The sequence below is a fragment of the Meles meles genome, chromosome 9 (assembly GCF_922984935.1).
Source record: "Meles meles chromosome 9, mMelMel3.1 paternal haplotype, whole genome shotgun sequence".
NCBI lineage: Eukaryota > Metazoa > Chordata > Mammalia > Carnivora > Mustelidae > Meles > Meles meles.
In genome coordinates this window covers 38,886,480-38,910,552 of record NC_060074.1, presented here as the reverse complement: position 1 = coordinate 38,910,552, position 24,073 = coordinate 38,886,480, and the positions used below count along the sequence as shown (strand labels likewise).

Below are 24,073 nucleotides of genomic sequence, written 5' to 3'. Positions count from 1 at the left end.
AAAATGGATTAGAGACCTAAATGCGGGTGCCTGGGTGGCTCAGTGGGTTAAGCCTCTGCCTTCAACTCAGGTCATGATCTCAGGGTCCTGGGATTGAGCCCCGCATCGGACTCTTTGCTCAGCAGGAAGCCTGCTTCCCTCTCTCTCTCTCTCTGCCTGCCTCTCTCTGCCTACTTATGATCTCTGTCAAATAAATAAACAAAATCTTAAAAAAAAAAAAAAAAAAAGAAGACCTAAATGTGAGACCTGAAACCATAAAAATCCTGGAAGAGGGCACAGGCAGAAATTTTTCTGACATCGGATGTATCAACATTTTTCTAAATATGTTCTCTGAGGCAAGAGAAATAAAAGCAAAAATAAACTATTAGGACTACATTAAAATAAAAAGCTTCTGTACAGCAAAGGAAACAACCAACAAAACTAAGCTGAATGAGAGAAGATATTTGCCAAAAATATATCCAATAAGGGGTTGGTATTCCAAATATATTCTAAATGGTATTCTAAATATATAAAGAATTTATACAACTCAACACACACACACACACACACACACACACACACACACACACAAAACAGGTAATCCAATGGAAAAATGGGTAGATGTCATGAACAGACATTTCTCCAAAGACATTCAGATGGCCAACAGACACATGATGTCTTTATGTGCATGAAGACACGCTCTTCATATCTCAATATCATTCCTCACCAGGAAAATGCAAATCAAGACCACAATGAGCTATCACTCCACAACTGTCAGAATGGCTAAAATCAACAACACGAGAACAACAAGTGTTGGTGAGGATGTGGAGGAAAAGGCATCCTGGTGCATAGTTGGTGGGAATGCGAACTGGTGCAGCCACAGTGGAAAACAGTATGGAGGAGCCTCAAAATTTAAAAATAGATCTACTCTAAGATTCAGTAATCACACTAGTGGGTATTTATACAAAGAATACAAAAACACTAATTTGAAGGGATACATGGACCCCAATGTTTATTGCAACATTATTTGCAATAACCAAATTATGGAAGCAGCTCAAGTGTCCACTGATCGATGAATGGATAAAGAAGATATATATATATATATACACAATGGAATATTATTCAGCCATAGGAAAGAATGAAATCTTGCCCTTTGCGACATGGACGGATCTAGAGAGTATAATGGTAAGTGAAATAAGCCAATCAGAGAGAGAGAAAAATACCATATGATTTCACTCATATGTGGAATTTAAGAAACAAAATAGCAAACAAAGGGGAAAAAAGAGAGATAAACCAAAAAGCAGACCCTTAACTATGGAAAACAATCAGATAGTTACCAGAAGGAGGTGGAGGGGAGAGATAGGGGAAATAGGTGAAGGGATTAAGAAGACACTTATCTTGATGAGCACTAAGTAATATATAGAATTGTTGAATCACTAGGGATGCTGGGTGGCTCAGTCAGTTAAGTGTCTGCCTTCAGCTCAGGTCAGGATCTTGGGGTCCCAGGATGGAGTTCATATCAGGCTCTCTGCTCAGCAGGGAACCTGCTTCTCCCTCTGCCTTCCTATCTCCCTGTTTGTGCTCACTCTCTCTCTGATAAATAAATAAAATCTTTTAAAATAATAATAATTTAAAAAATAAAAAAGAAATTATTGAATCACTATACTGTACACTCAAAACTAATATAACACTGTATATTAACTGCACTGGAATTAAAATTTTAGAAATAAAAAATAAAGGACAACTGGGTGGCTCAGTGAGTTAGGTGTCTGGCTTTGGCTCAGGTCGTGACCCCAGAGTCCTGGGATCAAATCCTATGTCAGGCTCCCTGCTCAGTGGGGAGTCCGCTTCTCCCTCTACACCTGCCCCCCGATTGTGATCTCTCTCTTTCTCACTCTCTCTCTCAGATAAATAAATAAAATATTTTAAAAATATATAAGTAAATAAATAATAAATAAATAATTTAGTTCATCAAAAGCTCGGAATATTCTCTGGACAACTAAATTAGAATGTTCTCTTATACTGTGCTCAGGGTCTAATAATTTCAAATGACCTTGGGTAAATCCTATCACCTTTTCAAATTCCATTGGTCAAATGTGGTATTGGCTCCAAAAGAAGTGATATGTGGCACTTGTGGTTAAGAACACAGACTTTCAGTACAGATTTAAACCTCAGCTCTACCACTTATTTGTCATGAAATCTTGGGGAACTTGTCCTCTTTGAGAAGAACTTCAGTTCTGCAGGCCATACAGTCTGCATTGTGATTACCTAATACTGCCATTGTTCTGTGAAGGTGGCCATAGATAATACACAGACTGTGTGCCAATAAAACGTTATTCCATAGACACAGGTGGCTGGTCCAATTAGGCCTACGCCATAGCTTCCAGATGTCTGATCTATGAGACAGAAATAATAAATAATCACTTACCTTCAAGTGTTATTGTAGGAATGAAGTTGGTTTCTACCTGTTTCTTGGCACCTGATAGACACTCAACAAATAGAAGCTGTTATCCTTATCATTCTTATTATTATCTTCACTATTTCTAAGTTTATTCCAACTCCGTCTGTGACCATGGATCTATGGCTGTAAGACTTACCGGATGTGCAGCACAAATTTCACAATGGAAAATTACTTTTCTGAATGGAGATCTACATGGAAGGGACACAGATCTGGGAACATAATAAACAGGAAACATGGGGGTTTTCTGTGGCTCCTGGCCCTGAGCGTTCCACATTAGGAGGACAAACCCCTGCTATTTCGCTTCAAAACAATAAATATGTAAAGCTAAGATATCAGTTTTCCTTTGTAAAGTGACCTGGTACATGGCATGATGTTCCTAACTACTGGGGCATGTTTTTCTTTCATGTGGTGGTAGCTTGTCTACGCAGCATTGTTTTTTGTTTTTTGTGTTAATTTTTTTTATTTTTATTTATTTATTTGACAGAGAGAGATCACAAGTAGGCAGAGAGGCAGGCAGAGAGAGAGGGGAGGAAGCAGGCTCCCTGCCAAGCAGAGAGCCCAATGCAAGGCTCGATCCCAGGACCCTGGGATCATGACCTGAGCCGAAGGCAGAGGCTTTAACCCACTGAGCCACCCAGGCGCCCCTACGTAGCGTTTTTAACATCTAATTGAAGACACTCATTGTCATTTGAAACCAACTGTTCAGAGTTGAAAAACTTGGATATTCTCCCACAGTATATTATCTTAACACAAACTGAGATAAATGTCATCCCATCAAAGCTCAGAGCAAAAGACTATGCCATGCAAATGTTTATGTTTTTAGTAAGGTTGTTCTGTATTAGTCTTGGCATTTTGGGAGTCAGTCTGGGGTAATTAATGAGGGCTGGTGACTGTTTTGGACAGAAGCAGCTGGGAAAACAATGATAAGTGGCAGTTAGTGAGTTGTCCCTATCCCGCTTCCCATCCTTCACTCCAGTCAAAATCTCAGTGTGGGGCGCCTGGGTGGCTTAGTCCGGTCAACGACTAACTCTTGACTATGGATCAGGTCATGATCTCATGGTCGTGGAACCAAGCCCCACATTGGGCTCCACACTTAGCACGGAGTCTGCTTGTCCCTCTCCATCTTCTCCTCCCCCTGCTTTCTCTCTCTCTCTCTCAAATAAATAAATAAAATCTTCTTAAAAATTCATAATCTCAGTCTAAACTCTTGAGTCAAGGGGTGCCTGGGTGGCTCAGTGGGTTAAGTCTCTGTCTTCAGCTCAGGTCTTAGGGTCCTGGGATCGAGCCCCGCATCAGGTTTTCTGCTCAGCAGGGAGCCTGCTTCCTTCTCTCTCTCTCTCTTTGCCTGCCTCTGCCTACTTGTGATCTCTGTCAAATAAATAAATAAAATCTTTAAAAAAAACCCTTGAGTTGACTCAGTGCACAACATTTTGGATTCCCTGTAACTGGGGTTGAAGGTACCTGCTATGCTAACTTCTTCAGAAAAAAAAAAAAAAAAAAAAAAAAACAATAACAGAACTTGATATATATTTATTTTTTGTTTATAAATTTTCACGCTTGCTGTTATGTAGTTGGTCTTATAACACTCAACATATAAATCATCAGAAGATATCAGCATTTTGCTTTTATTATTACAATGGGAAATGAGAGCAAAGTAGAAACACTTCTGACTTAAAAGATAGGAGAGGACAAGGTTATAAAGTGCTGTGTCATTTTGCCATGAAATGGTATGTCAGGCACAGAGCAGAGTAATTCATCTACATGAAGGCTGTCCATGGGGGCAGAGAGACACCACCATAGCTATCTATTTCCAGCTGATGGGATTGCCATGTGGGATCTAACATGGAAAATGAGTGGGAAGAGGGGCAAAGTGTTTCAATGGCTGAGGGTACCAGTCCCCCGCAGGATTTTAGGTTGGTGGTATTGGTTGGTTAGTTGGGTTTTTTGTTTGTTTTGACCAAAAAATGTAATTGGGTAATAAGGCACCCAAATTATTAGGGCTAATAATCACGGGAATAATCTAATAACCTGTGTTATTTTAACTGTTATCAGCAATAGTCAACGCATCAGTAACTCATTTGTCATTGTTATTTGCCCTCAGCATCTATTTTTGTGTTATATTTTCCGTAGATAGTAAGCGTTTTCTAATGGCCTTGTTTGTGATTCATGCTGATTCATGCTGACTCTAGAACGCCCTGCCTGCCCATAAGCTTTCAGTCTCAGTTGATTAAACACGACATACGAAATGCTTCAGCCGCTGACATTTACATCGATGTTGCGAAGGAGCTGGGGCTTATTTATGCAGTCGTGTTGCGCACCAACTGCGCGTACACACGGTCGCGGCACACACGTGGTGTCAAGCGATGTTCCCGCCCTGAGTGAAGTCAGGGACTTCGGGGAGAAACAAGGACCTGTGCAGCAGCGCATGCTCCCGGCCTGCCAGCCTCTCCCCTGCATTACCCTGGCAGAGGCCCTCCTGGGTGGCGAAGGCAGCCGGGCTCTCTCACCTGTTAAACCTTGCTCTGCGCTTGGACTAAATCCAGAACAATGCTGACAGGCACCTCAGCTGCCAGGAAGCAGACTGTGCTCACTTTAACAGATGTCGCTGGAAATCTATGAGTGAGTTTTAAGGGGGTGAGTTTTAAGGGATGGGGGGTTAAAACCTGGTTGGGTCTGAACACAGGGTCAGCAAAAAAGAAAAAAAGAACCCAGCACTAAAGTCATGGCCCCGAGCCGTTCAGGAGGACTTGCGTGGGGAGATCAGCTCCTGCGGACGCTCAGGGCATCACAGGAAACGCCCCTGCTCGGAAGGCAGGGGGTCATGTACTATTTCTTCCAGGCACTGAAGTGCAGGTTGCAGGACAGAAGAAAAGGGAACCGTTCATAAAGTGATGGGAGGTTGACAGCTACGTTTTTCTGTAGCATAAGAGGAGTCATCAGATAATTCGCTGCTTTGAGTGTGATGGGAGTGGTGTCGGGGGTGGGGGAATTCTTCATCCTCTTGAAATCACTGGAAGAAAACAATTTGCAAATTACCCATCTTGGGAATGTAGAGTTTCCTCCTTTCAAATGGTACTATTTTTACCCCCTCTTCCAGGTTAACAGATCACAAAGGGCACTTGGGTTTTCACTCAGTTACCCACAGCTTGTGATCTTAAAAATCCCCAGGGTAGAAGGGGTAGCTGTTCACATTCCTAGGGGGAGGACCAGATCCCAGGCTGTCCACAAGCAGGGAAGAAGCCTGGCATCCAGGGGCCACATGACAGGGCCCTGAGTTCAAATGGAGGAGAAGAGAGCTGGGAAGGCAGCCACGCCCCCAGGACTCCTGTGGCCCCTGCCCCTCCTGGTTGCCCATGGGGACACCGAGCCTCCTCTATCAGGCAAAAAGTCAGGAGCACAGAAATCCTTCCAAATGCCTACAGAAAAACAGATATGTAGTAAAAACCTGCGAATAATCATTTATTGTTTGTTTCTGTACAGCAGAAGCCTCTTTTCTTACGGGTGTCTCGGCTTCCTGTCCTGCAGCCCTTTGTGGGGGCCACGATTTGGACATAGTTCAGGCAAGGCCCTGCCTTGTCGGGTTGGGTGGCCTGTGTGTGCAAACCCAGGAGGCTTTCCCGATGGCTCCTTGAAGCAGCAAGTTCAAATCTGAGTTCTTAGTCGAAGGAAACGGAAGAGATTTGGATACAAAAGGGAACTACCACCAGGCCTCAAGCCCCACCCCCACCGCAGGTAAGAAAATGTGTCCCTAAAATTGACTGTCTCTCTGGCTTCCTTGTCTATGTTTCCTCTTGCGAAGCTGTCGCTGGAGCTGCAGCTTGCTGGTGAAGAACATCTGTCTCCAGCCCACCTCCTCGGCCAGGGCGCGCATGTCCGGTGTGATGGTGTCGCAGGCGGACTCCACTATCTTCTCCCACAGTTTGTCGGACGTGCACAGCTGTGGGCGGGAAGAGCCAGAGGTGGGTTATGTCAGACACGGAATAAGGACAACTCACTTACTCACAGGATCACTATCTGATTCCTGTCGTCTGCAAGATACTGGAGGAGATGTGACGTGGGCACGAGGATGCACCAGACACGGTTCCCACCTCCTTCCTCTCCTCTTGGAGGAAAGGCTAGTGCATGAATGCCTGAAGGACGAAGCGATATTTGATTCATGGAATAAACCAAGTCATGATCTCATTTAAGAATAAAAATAGGTGTCTGTCAAGATATGTCTCCAAAGGCAAAGGAAACAAAAGCGAAAATGAACTTTTGGGACTTCATCAAGATCAAAAGCTTCTGCACAGCAAAGGAAACAGTCAACAAAACAAAGAGGCAACCCACGGAATGGGAGAAGATATTTGCAAGTGACAGTATAGACAAAAGGTTGATATCCAGGATCTATAAAGAACTCCTCAAACTCAACACACACAAAACAGATAATCATATCAAAAAATGGGCAGAAGATATGAACAGACACTTCTCCAATGAAGACATACAAATGGCTATCAGACACATGAAAAAATGTTCATCATCACTAGCCATCAGGGAGATTCAAATTAAAACCACATTAAGATACCACCTTACAGCATTCAGTCAACTTACACACAATGTTGCTGAAGAACCATGGCAGGCAAGGAAGGCAGATCCGTATTTAGAATGGGGCCAAGATCCAGGAAGGACAAACTGCTGCTTCTTCCATGATGAAGTCTGGGTGTTATTCACCTGCCCCCAAGTGACTGACTGGGCCCCAGTGGAGTACAGCCTTTCCTGGGGGCTCACTGTTAGCCTCTCCTGAGGCAATAGCCAGACTTATCTTGAGAGGAGGAAGCTACTGTTGAGGCCACACACATGCCCCATCCTTGCCATTTTGTTCATGAACCCAGCAAACAGGAGGGTGCCTGGGAAACGCACTGCCTTTCACAGACGAGAGCATTTGACCCACCGAATTACTAAAAACCTTCTCTGCATTAGTGCCTTTTGCTGAGCAGTCCCATGGGACACAGATATCTTTATCCTCTGGCTTATCCTGAGAAGTCCATCCAAACACCCCTTCCCTAGGAATCACCACAAATCTCCAAATTTGGTTCTCTTCAAGACGTTGACCGTCTAGCCAGAACAGTAGCCTTTAACCAGGAGAAATCCAAGAGCTGTTTTTCAAAAACAGAAACTTTCCTAAAAACAAATTCTGGTCTTGACTCTAAGGCCCTTGAGTACAAGCTGTCCTTTCCCTCTGGAGGCGTGCCCACAGGTCTCAGCAAGGACCCAGACAGGCCCCCGCCATGGAGGCTGCAGACCCTTGAAGCATCATTGACTCTGCAGGCTCACAAGAAGCACGGGGCACACGGCTGCTTACAACAGGATCCAGACCAGCAGCTGGGCCCCACTTAACGACTGGCGGCTTTAGAGCTAGGTGGAAAAGCACACTCTAATTGCATACGTACCTTGAAAACTTAAAAAACGTCCACAAGGAGCTGTGGCTGCTTTCTTATGGTAGCAAGGAATTCTAAGTAAGGCACGGGATCTTGGGTTTAACTTACTGAGATGGCAGGCCTCTCCGTTTTTGCACGGCTCATCCCCACCCCCTTGGCATACGCATATGTTGCCAGAGCATCTGTGGTACCGGCTACCTCCTGCTTATCGGGATGACATCATCAACGTTGAGCAGCCCATAGGACAGCGCCAGGATCAACAGCTCTGTGGTCTAAGACCCTGGCCAGAGAACTAACGGGATCCAGATGCCAAATGAAGAAGGTGTACTGTCCTGCCCATCCGGGGAAAGCAAGTCCACTGGAAAGTCCAGGAAGACAGGAGGATGGCGTGTGACAGGGTGGTGGCAAGGGAGGAGGTGAGAGAGGGCGGGACTGCAGCTCTGTTTTGAAGGTGGAGCTCATCGACTTGTGAATGAATTAGATGAGAGGTGAGAACAAAGAGAAGAATTAACGATGAGTTGTTTGGCTTGAGCTGCTGGGTGGATGGTGTTGCCAGTGACTGAGAAGATAAGACGGTGGGAGAAGCAGAATTGGTCAGTAGGTATGTGGTGGGGGGCGGGGGGCGGGAGGAGATATCAAGAGGTCTGGTTTTGATATCAAGAGTGATGTCTACACTCCTCCTAGGTGGAAGTGCTGAGCATGCAGTTAGACTCAACAGTAAGGAGTTCAGGGGCGCCTGGGTAACACAAGGGTTAAGCATCTGCCTTTGGCTCAGGTCATGATCTCAGGGTCCTGGGATCAAGTCCTGCGTCAGGCTCCCTGCTCAGGTGGTAGCACAGGTGGGAAGCCTGCTTCTCCCTCTCCCACTCCCCCTGCTTATGTTCTCTCTCTTGCTGTCTCTCTCTCTATCAAATAAACTTAATTAAATTAAAATTTAAAAAGTCAGAAGTTCAAGGAGGCAACCTGGCCTGGAAACACACATTTGAAAACTATCAGTGTGTAAATACTATTTAAAGCCCTCGGGGATGCTTGGGTGGCTCAGTGGGTTAAGCCTCTGCCTTCAGCTCAGGTCATGATCTCAGGGTCCTGGGATCAAGCCCCGAATTGGGCTCTCTGCTCAGCAGGGAGCCTGCTTCCCCCTCTCTCTCTCTGCCTGCCTCTCCCCCTACTTTTGATCTCTCTCTCTGTCAAATAAATAAATCTTAAAAAAAAAATAAATAAAGCCCTGGGATTAGATGCTATCACATAGGTGTGACTATAGAGAGAGAAAATGCCCCGGGAGGAGCTCTAGGACATTCCAACATGAGAGCAGTCAGAAAATAAAACAGTTTCCAGCAAGGGAGTCTGAGAATAAGGAAGAAAACCCGGACAGCAATCCAGTGTTTCAAGGCTGCTGAAAAGACAGGAATTTACAACTGACTGGTGTTTTTGTAATTATCATGGGCAAATGGTAACCTTGACAAGAGGTTCCCATGGCAGAGTGGGGACTGAATGTCTGGATAGAGTGAGTCCAGGAAGGGACAGGAGGAGACAAAGTGGCTATAGCAATTACGGTCACTCTTTTGAGGGAATTTTGCTTGAAGAGCAGAATGGGGAATCAGGTCAAGGCGTTTTGTTTTTTTTTTCTGTGCTGATGGAAATGGCCCAGTAGTGGGGGTAGAACTAGTGACAGAGACAGCTGCATGCGCAAAGGAGCTGAGCAGAGGAGCTGAAACGCACAGGTGGAAATATGACCTTGGGTAATAAGGAGGAGAACTTCTTACCTGGGGCAGGAGGTTTACAGAGCTGATGGGCAGAGGGATGGGGGAAGGGACAGCAGGGCAGTTCTCTGGTGACTCCTTCCAATTCCTCCATGAAATAAGAGGCCACAATATCAACGAAGAGTGAGGAATCAGGGGACTTCAGGAGAGAGAAGAGGGTGTAACATAGACATCTTGGAGGGTAAAGGAGAGAAAGAAACTCAGTTTCTAGGACAAAAGAGGTATTTTATGTATAATGTCGTGTTTGGTTCTGAGTCGGTTCTTAATGCCAGACACACGTTGAAAAAATATGGTCCCACGGTCGCCAAACTATGGAAAGAACCAAGATGCCCTTCAACGGATGAATGGATAAGGAAGATGTGGTCCATATACACGATGGAGTATTATGCCTCCACCAGAAAGGATGAATACCCAACTTTTGTAGCAACATGGACGGGACTGGAGGTGATTGTGCTGAGTGAAGTAAGTCAAGCAGAGAGAGTCAAATATCATATGGTTTCACTTATTTGTGGAGCATAACAAATGACATGGAGGACATTGGGAGATGGAGAGGAGAAGGAAGTTGACGGAAATTGGAAGGGGAGGTGAACCATGAGAGACTATGGACTCTGAAAAACAACCTGAGGGTTTTGAAGGGGCGGGGGGTGGGAGGTTGGGGGAACCAGGTGGTGGTAATAGGGAGGGCACGTATTGCATGGAGCACTGGGTGTGGTTCAAAAACAATAAATACTGTTACGTTGAAAAAATAAATAAAAATTAAAAAAAATATATGGTCCCAAGAAACACGGAAAAAGAGAAGTGAAAGAATGAAGGCCTCTTGTTTCTAATGCTGAAGATGGGAAAGCAGGGCCTTGTGTTCAAGACAGCACACTATTACGATCCTGCCTGCAGGTAGATGGGTCTTGATGTGTGTGCATCTCTGTTCTGGACAGCCAGTTTGTACAGCAAAAGATGGCAGCATCTCCAGTCCCAAATGGTCCCCTAAGCAACCGGCTCTGGCTAGCGAGAGGTGAGGAAAGCAGTAGCCTTCACCCCCTAACCTGTGGGCTCAGACTAGTATGAATAGCACCACATCAGAGGGTTGATGCCCAAACATTGGGTCATGGGGAAGCCCAGCTGCCTCCCTTATCTCTGGGAGGAAGGCCTGAATGATTACCAGGCAGCACCCTCCCCCAACACACACACACACACACACACACACACACACACACACACACACACACACACGTGCGCGCGCGCACACACACACACACACAGCAGAGCTGATGTCAGCTCCCGGCCCTGGATACAGCCCTGCTCTGCCTGTTAACGCCGCCATTTCTACCTGTCCCTCACAAGACGCACCCCGCCCTGAGTACCAGGATTGGAAACCACGCCAGCATTCAACAGCCATCTGAAGGGGAACCGTGGGTGCCCCTGATTTCTGTCCTCCTATTATGGGCCACCATTTCAGCTCACCTGGCCTGTAGGCTGACACCCACTCCCCTCCCCACCCCCAGCCCCAGGCAGCCAAGCATTCTCACTAGCACCACCCAGGGCCTGGCCTTGGCTCTGTCCTGCCTTGCTCTCCTGCATCCTAACTTCCTTCTAGGGAGGGGGAGACACATCAGTGTCATGTCTATTTCAGGACACCATTACATTCCGTTTTAAGCAGAAATCAGCCAGGACTTTTTACTTTTATACTTCTCTATATTTTTATGCTACTCTAAAAGTACTCTAATATAGGAAAAGAAGGAATTACAAATAGAAATGATAGTAAAAGAAGGCGTAAGAACTTAAGATCCTTTCTGCATAAATATCAAAGCAAAAAGTATTACACATTCACATAAAGGTTACCGGGACACAGCAATACTGAATCTTCTGATATTGACAGCCCCCCAAGCATTCTGATATCAGTCAAATCATTGTTATCTTAGCCCATCTTCAACAGTCCTTCAAGATCTAATTTCTCACTCAGATCACAACATATTCTAAATATAAACAACAAAGGGAAACTCTTAGAAAATGTCTTAATATTTTAAAATTAATGGATCTTCCGATCCTCCTTTAAAAGATTTGAACTCTTAACACCAAGGTAGATGACTACCCCTTTACCAGCACGATTCATCTCAGGATATCAGTGTGCCTCATATAATGAAGAATTATTGAAAAGAACTGTGAGATTTGGAGGGAAAGAAAAGAATTCTCAAAAGGGAGCTAAAACTTTCACCGGTGTAACTTCATTTGTGACTCATATTTTATATTAGAAATACTTACAGTTTGTTTTATATTATAAATTGGTCTACATAATACCCCCATTTAAGATGCCCAAACCCTGGGGTTCTTTGCTTGGTAGATGCCAGGCGGAGAAATAGAGGTATGTGTCCTGGCTGTGGTTCCTGGGACTGTGAGCCAAGGCACAGCTAATCGTGGATTTAGCTCCCCCTGGCGGTGGTGCATGAACCTAACACACATGATGCTATCTAAAAGTTGAAGGGGATGGGAGGGCTTATCTAGTTAAGACCTCTCCTTTTACAAATGGGGAAATTAAGGGTCTGTAAGAATAAGGGTGGGGGCACCTGGGTGGCTCAGTAGGGTGGGCATCTGCCTTAGGCTCAGGTCATGACCTCAGGGTCCTGGGATCGAGCCCGGCATCGGGCTCCCTGCTGAGCAGGGAATCTGTTTCTCCCTCTCCCTCTTCCTCTGTGTTCTCTCTCCCTCAAATAAATAATCTTAAAAAAAAAAGAATAAGAGTGCTGTCCAAGGCTCCTGGTGGGGAGTGGCTGACCGGGGAACAGAACCCAGCTCTCTCTCTTCGTCCGATTTAAACACCTCCCCATACCTGTACACAGCAAAGCTAGGAAAACACCCCCAACACCCCCACCCCCAAACTTCCAGCCTTTTACAGTCTCATGAGACCTTTTATCAGTACCATTTTAATATCAAATTCTTGGACAGGATTCAGAATTGGGTTGCTGTAAATACAAGCAAACACACAGATGCTGGCTCCGACTCAGACCCGCCCACTGACCAGGGTGTGGGCCTCCCATCTCTATTTTCACCTGCTCCCCAGGTGCTTCGCCTACTTGGCCAGACATGGGAACCACAGTCATAGGGAGTCTGCAGCTGTCCCTGAGTCACGACCAAGATGAGTATGTTTATATGCCAATCACTGTCATCATCCTGCCATGTCTGGGCCTTACCCTTTCATCTAGCTGCTGAGGTTCTTTTGGGTCTACTCTGCTGTAGTTTGCTGGAGAGGGATAGGATCAAGGCCTGGTGCTTCCTGGGCCAAGGCAGGTTCCCTCCTGGCAGATTACCTGGCAGGACTTTGGGGCAATCACAGAGCTGGCCCTCGGCTGCCTTTCTCGTATCCCATGACACGAGATTCACCTTTCAAGTGTGTGCTCATCTTAGCAAAGCTCCCAGAGGATGTCTCTTTGTTGTTCACCCCGAGAAATACAACCACCCAGCACCCAGGCTTTCAGGAATTCATCCATGGAGGCTCCACAGTTGGGTCAACATGGAATGAGAACAAGAGCAGAGGGAGGGAGTTAGAGGTGGGTCGGAAGCAGGAGATTCCTAGGGAACGGAACAGTATAAGCAAATGCCAAAAGAGCCTGCCCAGCACATGAGAGATGGCCAGGAGAAAAGCCAGCAGAGAAACCTGGAAACAAAGATGGGTCAGGGAGTGGAAGGCCTAAACAGGCCCTTTAGGTGTGACAACAAAGGGGTTGCTGTGAACAAGGCCAGGGACATTTACTCATATTTCTGAGGCATGGACAGAGGAGGAGGGAAAGAAGATGAGGAGGTTGAGAGGAGACTAGTGGCTGTAGGGAATTTAGGATGTCATAAGACCAGTGAAACTTTTGGAAATCAAACAAAACAAAAATTAAGAACCAAAATAAGGTTGCTAACTTTTTTAAATTTTTCCAAGTGATGGAGTGGCTCAGTGGGTTAAGCCTCTGCCTTCAGCTCAGGTCATGATCTCAGGGTCCTGGGATCGAGCCCTGCATCGGGCTCTCTGCTCAGCAGGGAGCCTTCTTCCCCCTCTCTCTCTGCCTGCTTCTCTGCCTACTTGTGATCTCTCAATCTGTCAAATAAATAAATAAATAAAATCTTAAAAAAAATGTTTTTCCAAGTGAGGATAATTTGTTAAAATGATTGTGTTTTAAGGCCATTATTTCATAAAAGAAAGGGCATTCGGGGGCACCTGGGAGGCTTAGTCAGTTAAGCATCTGCCTTCCAGTCAGGTCATGATCCTCAAGTCCAAACTGAGTCCTACATTGGGCTCCCTGTTCAGCAGGGGGTCTGCTTCTCCCTTTCCCTCAGCCTCTCCCCTGGCTTGTGCTCTCTCCCTCTCAAATAAATAAAATCTTAAAAAAAAAGGGGGGGAAGAAGAAGAAGGAGCATTTTAACTCTTCCTAAAATAGGAAGGCCTAACCTCCAGTAAAGGATGGTCATTTAGACTAGCTCACTCGGTAAAGCATGAAACCCTCAATCACAGGGTCGTGAGTTCAAGCCCCACACTGGACATGGAGCCTACTATTAAAAAAAAAAAAAGATGATGATGATGATCATTTAAATGGAATAAACTTGGTTTGATAACAAACCTTTCATATCTCATTTACTTACTGTTTTCATTTCATCGTGGATTATAAAATTCCACTCCCACTGATGATGCTAGTTTCCTGAGGGTGAACTACCCTGTAAACTTGTTTTGTTTTGTTCTGCTTTGTTTTCCCAAGGAGAAAAGGAAAGAGATTGGCTGCAAATCGAGTCTAGAGTTTTTGCGTTCTTAAGGATGAGGCTGATTTGAAAAAATTTCCGAGAGGAAAAAACAAATGAAAGAAAGATTTAAAAATAGGAACTAAGGGGGCCTGCTTCCCCACTTCTCTGCCTGCCTCTCTGCCTACTTGTGATCTCTGTCTGTCAAATAAATAAATAAAAGCTTTTTAAAAATAAAAAAATAAATTAAAAAAATAAAAATAGGAACTAAATGCAATATAGTATGCCAGACTGGTTCCTGAAACAGCAAAAAGACATTAGTGGAAAAACTGATGAAATATGAATAAAGTCTGTGGCTTATAGTTAATAGTCTTTTATCAGTATTAATTGCTGAGTTTTGATAAATATCCCTGGTTATATAAGATGTCAGTGTTAGGGAAAGCTGTGAGGGTATATGCAAACTGTGTGTATTATCTTTGCAACACTTACAAATCTAAAATTATTTGTAGGGGCACCTGGGTGGCTCAGTCATTACGCATCTGCCTTTGGCTCAGGTCATGATCCCAGGGTCCTGGGATCCAGCCCTGTCTTGGGCTCCCTGCTCAGTGAGGAATTTGCTTCTCCTCTCCCTCTGCCATTCCCCCTCCCCTGCCCTCGTGCTTGTTCTCTCTCTCTTTCTCTCAAATTAATAAATAAAATCTCTTTAAAAAAATAAAACTTTTTTTTTTTTAAGATTTTATTTATTTATTTGACAGAGAGAGATCACGAGTAAGCAGAGAGGCAGGCAGAGAGAGAGGAGGAAGCAGGCTCCCCGCTGAGCAGAGAGCCTGATGTGGGGCTCGATCCCAGGACCCTGAGATCATGACCTGAGCCGAAGGCAGAGGTTTAACCCACTGAGCCACCCAGGTGCCCCCAAAATAAAACTATTTGTAAACAAAAAGGTTTTTAGGGCCGCCTAGGTGGCTCTGACTCTTAATCTCAGCTCAGGTCTTGATCTCAGTTCAAGCCTCGCACTGGGCTCTGCACTGGGTATGGAGCCTTCTTGAAAAAAAAAAAAAAAAAAGCTTTTTAAAAATAACAAAAACCCAGAAGAGAAAGGAGATAAGTGGCAGACTAAATTCCCTTGGCTCGGACCTTGGAGCCAGGTGGCAGGCAGCACTGGCCTCTCAGAGGAGAGGAACACCTCCCTCCCACCCAAAGGTCAGAGGAAAGGGTTAGACTTGGACACAAATAATTTGCTAATAAATTTGCCTGCAGAAATTTGAAATGGAAATTTTTTTCTTTTCATTTCATTTGAAATGGAATTTTTTTTTCAAGGTAGCAAATGGCAAGACAAAACAAAGTAATTGACAAATATAGGTGAAAACTAAGTCAACGGTATGCAGATAAAATATAGACTGAAGACAGAAATGAGCAGTAACTATTACATGGAGAGAAAAAGGCAGCAGCAGCCCTGAACCATTCTCCATCTTCAAAAAATTCTGCTCTGCAAGGATACCGAGAGCTGAAATCAGCAACCCAGAAAAGGCTTCCTTTAGAACAGCAGGTAAATTACGGAGGATATTTCCAAGACAGCACTGAAATAATGGCAGGACGCTAAGAGGGAGCCATCGAGAGCGGAAGGGAGCAACACCTGGGGAGAAGACAGTTGCTCAGCGTCGGGAATAAATTGCACAAGACACCGCGGTTGCTGCCACTCTCTGACAAATCCTTCCATTTCATTTTGGGAACAAGTGTGGGCCCTAGCAGAAGTTTTCAGTAGATCCTGACTAGTATATTCATGTATTTAAAATTCTTTTTCATAGAAAGTAGAAATAATCAGCTTCTTATCAGCAGCAAATCTTTAATACATATTTTAATGGAAAAAATATATAGCGATTAATTATAATACTCCCTTCTGGCTCTCCATTTCTAGGGGGAAAACCAAGTAAAAATATAAGCTTTTACCCTCAAAGAGGATACATGAAATAATATAGGTTATATTATTTAAAATGTATATATATATCAAGAAATATGATGGCATGATTATGAAAAAAAGTGTTGACCTTTTAGGTAATAAGATTATGAATTAGGGGCACCTGGCTGGCTCAGTCGGTAGAGCATGTGACTCTTGATCTCAGGGTCCTGAATTCAAGCCCCACATTGGGTGTGGAGCCTACCTAAAAATAAATAAATAAATATAAATAAAATAAAAATGGGTGAATACAGTCTTTTTTTTTTAAGATTTTATTTATTTATTTGACAGAGAGAGAGATCACAAGTAGGCAGAGAGGCAGGCAGAGAGAGTGAGAGGGAAGCAGGCTCCCTGCAGAGCAGAGAGCCCGATGCGGGACTCGATCCCAGGACCCTGAGATCATGACCTGAGCCGAAGGCAGCGGCTTAAACCACTGAGCCACCCAGGCACCCCTGGGTGAATACAGTCCTAAAGATTTTTTTAAGCATTTTATTTTATTTTTTACTTTTTTTTTAAGGTTTTATTTACTTATTTGACAGAGAGAGAGGGAACACAAGCAGAGACAGTTGAAGAGGGAGAAGCAGGCTTCCAGCCGAGCAGGGAGCCCAATGTGGGACTCCATCCCAGGACCCTGGGATCATGACCTGCGCCAAAGGCAGACGCTTAACCAACTAAACCACCCAGCAGCCCCAATACTTATTTATTTTTAGAGAGAGATGGATCTGATGCATATGCCAGGAGCAGGAGAGTGAGAAAGAGGAAGGCAAGCAGACTTTCACTGAGGGCGAAGCCCTATGCAGGATTCAATATCATGACCCTGAGATCATAACCTGAGCTAAAACCAAGAGTCAGATGCTTAACTGACTGTGCCACCCAGGCACCCCATGAATAAATGTCTTTTTAAAAAAAGATTATGATTTAATTCATCTTGGGAAATGTTGCATGTTCTTTTATAAATGGACATTGCCCCAGTATATTACAACTAAATACCAAGTTAGGTTTCTTCTGTTTCAAACAAAGTCCAACTCTAATTAATTTAAGCAAAAAAGGATTTAATGGAAGGACGATATGTGCATTTAGGAATAACTAAAGGGGCAGGAACGAAGGCACCTTCCAGGATACAGGGAGAGGAACCAACAATGGTTGCCTCAAGGCCCTGACGTTGCGTGAAATCCGAACCAAGTGCATCTTCCGATCTCATCATTCTGCTAAGGATTCAAAATAGTGTGAGAGAGTCTATTTCGTCAGCCTTGGGCATGGAGGAGGACAGGGCACTATGATGAACGATTTCCCCAAAACCATCAACATTGTGAATAGATAATTCTGCGAAGGGCTGTTAATGGAAGAAACGGAGACAGATAGAAGACTCACTACTCAATGCCTTCTTTCATGTGGCCATGCCTCTGCCTGAACTCTTGCCTGGACTTGGAATGCCCCTCGACCTGAAATGCCCCTAGTCTTCCAGACCACCTCGTGAGCTCTTATTTTACCTTGAAAACCCAGAAAAAATAACTCCTTCTGTGAAGCCTGACAGAGGAAATCACTTTGCTCTCTTTGTACCTCATACACACATCCTTTGTTGAACTGCTCACATTATACTGTAATAATCTGTATCTGTTAGGGCCTCTCCTATTAGACTGTAAGTTTCTTGAGGGCGGGAATAATGTCTTTTCATGTCTGCTACCTCTGTGCATAAAACAGTGCTCATGATCAAGTAAGTATTCAACAGATGTTTGCTGAAATGAATGCAAACAATAAACTATGAGGAAGGAAAGAAGGAAGGAAGGGAGGGAGGGAGGAAGGGAGAGAGGAAGGGAGGGAGATAAACTTTGAGGAAGCACAAGGAAAAACCCGCATAGACACAAAATAATTATCTGTTACCTGCGCAAATCTGCGTGATGTTTGAGAAAGCCTGGCAATATCTTCAAGATCCAGATAAGAAATGATATTCAGGAGCAAATTGTCTGAGAGTCGTTCAAGGAAGTCAAATTTACCTTCACATAAATTGAAGACATAGTCTAATATTCTTGCACCAAATATTAAGGCAATTTGGACTGTAATTCAAAGAAACCAACAAACCAACAAAGTTACCATGTGTTGACAGGTAAAAACTATGATCTTTATCAGTAAATTGTGCTATAAGGCATTCTTCCCCAGGGAGTAATGTTGGATTATGCCGAGTTATTCCCACCTTCACCAAGCTTTGGTGACACGCATTTGTGAGACATTTGTTTTCAAGCACTGTCCCTGCCATGAGATTGGAACCTTTGAGGGACACTCACTGTTTTAACCCAGTGATGAACCACATCCCCTTAACTTCATCAACACCAAATTCCAGTCCAGGCAACTGACTTAACTAGTCCAGCTCCATCCTCACTGTCACCCCCGAATGGGCAAAGACGCTGGTCCATGTGGGTTTTCAATGACCCTCCTTATCCCCAAATTGGTCTGAAACATATGAATATCTCTTCATTTTAGCAGATTTTTGTTCTCTTATTGATATACATTGTTTCTTCACCAAACTTTCTTCTTCCCTCTTTACCTTCTTTCATCCCTACCTTTACATCATGGAAAAAAAAATAGAAGCAAAGAGGAAAATAAGTGGATAGTTCATGAAAACTGAGTTAACTTTTGCCTAATATTTTCTATACTTTTCAGTTGTTTCCAAATTGGAAAACAGTTCCAAAGAATCAACCAATTATAATGGTCTATGTTAAGTATGTTCAATGCAAGAAAGTTAGTTTGTTTTTTTTTTAAACTCAGTTCCCTTAAAAAAAAAACAAAAACAAGAAATAGTTAATAAATGGGAAAACATGTTTGGAAGGATACATATTCAAATTTTAATAGTGGTTAAATCTGGGTGGTGATTTTCATTTTCTTCCTTTTGTTCATCTGTATTTTCTCATCTTTCTACAATAAACCTGTATAACCAGTGTAATTTTTTTAGATCCAGGAAGGAAGGAAAGAAGGGGGGAGGGTAAGAAAGAAGAGAGGGAGGGAGGGAGAGAGGGACGAAGGAAGGAAGGAAGGAAGGGAAGCCCACTAGGAAGACAGGGTGATGATGGAGGAAGCATGTGGATTCCAGTGATCCCAAAGCTGGGAACTTTCTTGGTTTCTTGAAGCTCCTTTTTTCCCTTCTGACTCTAAAAATATCAATAAAACTAGCCTTTCTAGAGACCTGTTCTTAGAAAAGAGAGCTCTCTATTCTACATGGACTAAATACCCAAGATTTGGGAACCACCTTCCTTCCTCAGCCTGGAGCATTTCCTCCGGAGCAAGTAGAATGGCGCTGTCAGGAACCCTGGGCTCTGTTGCAGAAGTCAGCAGAACCGTGATTTAGCTGGTTGATGGGTCTCTGATTTCAGGATGGATGTGGGGTGAGGGCCATGTTTATGTCAAAGCTCTAATTGTGCAACTCAGAAGAGCCAGGTATATAAGATTTCTCTCCAAAACTGGTTAGTCCAGCATTCCAAAGGCATTAAGGGTTTTAGTGGCTTCTGAATTCCAAGTGCTTCCCATTCAAAGCACTTCTGAAGTCCAAGGGCTTTCCAGAGGGAAAAATAACCCTGTCAAAAATTCAGCTCTAAAGGATAGGTATCGTGGAGAACTCCCAGCCCACCAGCAGAAAAGAAGAAAAGGCAATACTTAGTTAATGGAGGGAGAAAAAAGCCCTTAGTATAAAACATCCCTTAATATAACTGGAGATGTTTGTTCATTTTTAAATGCCAGGAAAACATGTTCAATGCATCTTCAGATGTATTTTATGAAGTCTCTACCAGTAAAGTCCTTAAAATGTAAAAATTATAAAAGGATGTATGCACCTAGGGATGTAATGTGACAGTTTCAAAATGTATGGGCGTTGGGGTATCTAGAAAAATATTTTTTGTTTATTTGTATTTTTTATGTGGCCAACATTTATTTCTTTTGAAATAAGAAACAAAAAAGTTAAAACAAAATCCATTTTGAAAAGTAAAATCACTGCTTTCTTGTTGGACTGTGTGTCCACCAACCTCCAAGATGGCTCCACAGAATCTCTTCTCCTGGATTTATTTTTCTGTGTTTCCATCCCACACTGAGTTAGAGCTGATCTATGTAACCACTAGGATATTGTCTAAATGAAATTCCAAGTCTTTGTCATAAAAGACAGTGGGGATTCTGCCTTGCTGCTGCCTCTTGGATCACTCTCCCTGGGAGAAGTCAACGCCATATGCTAACAATGCTCAGCAGCCCTCTGGAGAGTTCCACGGGCAAAGAAATTGAAACTTCCTTCCTGGCTACAACTGCCACTTTTTCGTCAGCCACGTATGTGAGTCATCATGGAATCAGAGCCTCCAGATGACTGAGGCTCCACGCAACACCATACAAGACCCAAAGACTGAGCGAAGCTGCTCCCAAATTCCGGACCCACAGAAACCGTTTGAATTAGTAAACATTTATTATCGTTTTAAGCCATTAAGTTTCTGGGCAGTTTGTTACACAACAGGAGACAATAAGGATTTGGGTACTTCCAAGTGTTGTGGTGCCATAATGAATGTGGGAGTATCTTTGAAATTGGAAAGCGTATGGAAAATTTGAATGAGTTTGAGGAGGGTGTTAAGTGCAAGGCTAAAGAGATTTCAACAAATAGTATAATAAATAAATAAATGGCTGGTTAGTAGAAGCTTGGTAGACTCTGAGGAGGCTTTACAGGCAAGGGCTTAAAGGAAAATGAAGAAAATATGATTGAAAACTGGAAGATGGGAGACCCTTGTGATGTAGTGGCAGAAACATTATTGCCTACTGAGATATGTGAAGTAAGAAATAGACTTAAGGGGAGGTGATTCAGCTACGTAGAATTCCAAGTGAGGTGTTGAACATGCTATCTGACTTCTTACTGCTTAAAGTAAAATGTGAAAGCAAAGAGAGAAGCTAAAGAAGGTTTCTTAAAAAGCTGCCAGGATCTGCTGGTTTTGAATTTTCTCTGCCTCCTCAGATGGCAAACAATGCTAAAATTAAGAAATGGTTCCAAGGCAAAGATCAAATCCCGAACAAGCTCAGGAAAACCTGGTATGAAGATCAAGCTGAGTGCATGGCTGAAAAATGCTTCATTAAGAACCATTCAGTCAAATTTTAGTGCTTCCAAGAAGCTGAAGGGTATTGCCACTCGGGAGTCAAGAGCAGAAACCAAGGTAGAGAAGAGCTTGTCTCAAAAAGGTGTGTAGGTGTGGTTTTGCTTAATGGAGTGAACCCAAAAAAAGTCATAGACAACTATGACATTTTAAAGAGAATTCTATGGGTAGAAACACTGCTTGCTGACTTGAACTGAAAGGGTCAGAGGCAGTGCAAAAGGAAAAAGACCCCAGACACTCAAACTCCTACAGGCAGGAAGTAGGCTGAGAAAACTAAACCTACAATGATGGGTTACCTTTTGTGAACAAGGAGGATGACTCAGGATGGATCCAAGGGTCCAGGAGGTAAAACCAAGAGCCATGAAGAATTAGCAGAGCTCTTGAGTTCTCATCAAGAACTGATAACCTCACTGAACTCTACCTCTAAAACTAGTAATACACTGTATGTTAATTAATTATGTTAATTAAGTTGTCTCATGCCTGTCCCACCATTACATGTCACATGGAGAGGGACAGAAAACTTGTCTAATTCACAGCCTTCATATCTAAAGGAGCTATTCCTGGGGAACTGCACTTAAGGCCTTGTACCTGAGGTGCCCATCCACCTATGGACTTGATCTATGTGATGAGATTTTGAACAACTAAAGATACACCACAAGAAGAAAGAAATTTACATAGGGAATGCCTGGGTGGCTCAGTCAGTTAAGCGTCTGCCTTTGGCTCAGGTCATGATTCTAGGATCCGAGGATTGAGTCCCTCATCGGGCTCCCCACTCGGCAGGAAGCCTGCTTCTCTCTTTCTCTTTGCCTCTCCCCCTGCTTGTGCTCTCTCTCCCTCTCTCTGACAAATAAATAAATAAAATCTTTTTAAAAAAAGAAATAAAAGAAAAGAAACTCACATAAAAGGAAGGAAAAGAATTTCAGAAGCAATGATGAAGACAGAAAGGCAGTAAACATGGGCAAATCTGTATTAAACATATTTGAAATAACAAACTGTCAGAGTTGTCAAACAAGGCAAATCAAAACGCCATTCCATAATTGTAATTTAAGGTAAAGGCTTAGAATGTAAATATTCTAAGGTTCTTGATATTCCAGAGGCAGATAGAAATACCAGCACAAAGGAAGGAAGGGAGGGAGGGATAGAGAGAGGAAAGAAGAGAAAGAGAAAGGAAGGAAAAAATATATCAGGATAACTTCCAAAATAATGGCTCTATAATCAGCTGGAGATTAGCTCACAGCAGAATGAAACAGAAAACTCATTTTAAGGTGACTTAACAAGTAGGGGGTTATTTTTTCCTCAGTTAGTGTGTAGAGATGGGCAGTAGGGGCTGGTGCAGGAGCTCCATTATGTCATTAATATCCCCGGGTTCTTTTATCTTTCGGTTCCATGTTCTTACGATGTGGTTGTCACACTAAGCGTCACTCTACGATGGTCTCTGTCCCCTAGACATCATAATCGTGCCAGTTTAAAAACTCTCAGATAAATAACACTTGCATACATACACACACACACACACACACACACACACACATAATTCTGGTTATACTATTTATAAGAGACATACTCAAAAATAACAATATGGAGAAGCAAAAGTAATAGAATGGGAAACAGACCAATTTAAACCAAAAGAAGCTGATACCGTTGTATTACCAGACAAAACATATGTTCCAGTAAAATTCCCCATTGGAGATAAGGAGGAACCACCAAGGTGTAATTCACCAGGATGATTTAATACTTCTAAACTGGTATACCCCTGTGGCCCCTGGATGGCGCAGTTGGCTAAGCCTCTGACTCTTTGTTCTGGCTCAGGTCATGATCTCAGGGTCGCAAGATCAAGCCCCACATCAGTCTCTAGGAGCAGCAGAGCATCCAGGAGTGTGCTGAAGTTTCCCCCCTCACTCTGCCCCTTCCTGTGCACACTCTCTTTCTCTAAAATAAATAAATAACTATTTAAAAATAAGTAAATAAACTAGTATACCCCAAACAAAATACAGAGCAAACACTGATAGAATTATGAAGAAAAAATGATAACCCTCCACTACAGTGGGAGCTTTTATAACCCTCCTATCGATACTTGATACATCACACGAAGTGAAGTTATAGAATATTTGAGTAACACTATTTAAAAGCGTTATTCAGGGGTGCCTGGGTGGCTCAGTGGATTAAGCCGCTGCCTTCGGGCTCAGGTCATGATCTCGGGGTTCTGGGATCAAGCCCCACATCAGGCTCTCTGCTCCGCGGGTAGCCTGCTTCCTCCTCTCTCTCTGCCTGCCTCTCTGCCTACTTGTGATCTCTCTCTCTGTCAAATAAATAAGTAAATAAATCTTTTTAAAAATAAATAAATAAATAAAAGCGTTATTCAGTGGACATTGCTGTAGAAAGACAAAGATCAAATATTAATGAGCTATGCATCCAAATTAAAAAGAAAAGGTTACCACCCTCAATCAGAAGAAAATATAAAGATAACAGCAAAGATTAATAAAATAGAAAAGAAACAGTGGAGGTGATCAGAGAAACAGAAGGGTTGATTTTTTTGAAAGATTAATAAAGTGATAAACTTCCAAGAATAAATAAGAAGAAAAGGACAAAAGCATAACTCAGTCCTATTAGGAATAAAAAAAGAATATAACTAACTTCAGCACTTGCTTTTAAAGAGCAAGGTATAGGATACAATGTAGAAGATTCTTCTT

General features: G+C 43.2%; 1 protein-coding gene across 1 annotated transcript in view; it reads right to left on the bottom strand.

The window, feature by feature from the left end:
* Positions 1 to 4,014: 4,014 nt before the first annotated feature.
* FBXO36 (F-box protein 36) overlaps positions 4,015 to 24,073 on the bottom strand; it is an 88,840-nt gene continuing 68,781 nt past the window's right edge. The window contains exons 3-4 of the mRNA XM_046018019.1: positions 18,157 to 18,329; positions 4,015 to 6,377 (exon numbers count right to left, since the gene is read on the bottom strand). Coding sequence (XP_045873975.1) covers positions 6,189 to 6,377; positions 18,157 to 18,329 — 362 coding nt within the window. The 3' untranslated portion in view covers positions 4,015 to 6,188. The remainder of the gene's footprint in view (positions 6,378 to 18,156; positions 18,330 to 24,073) is intronic.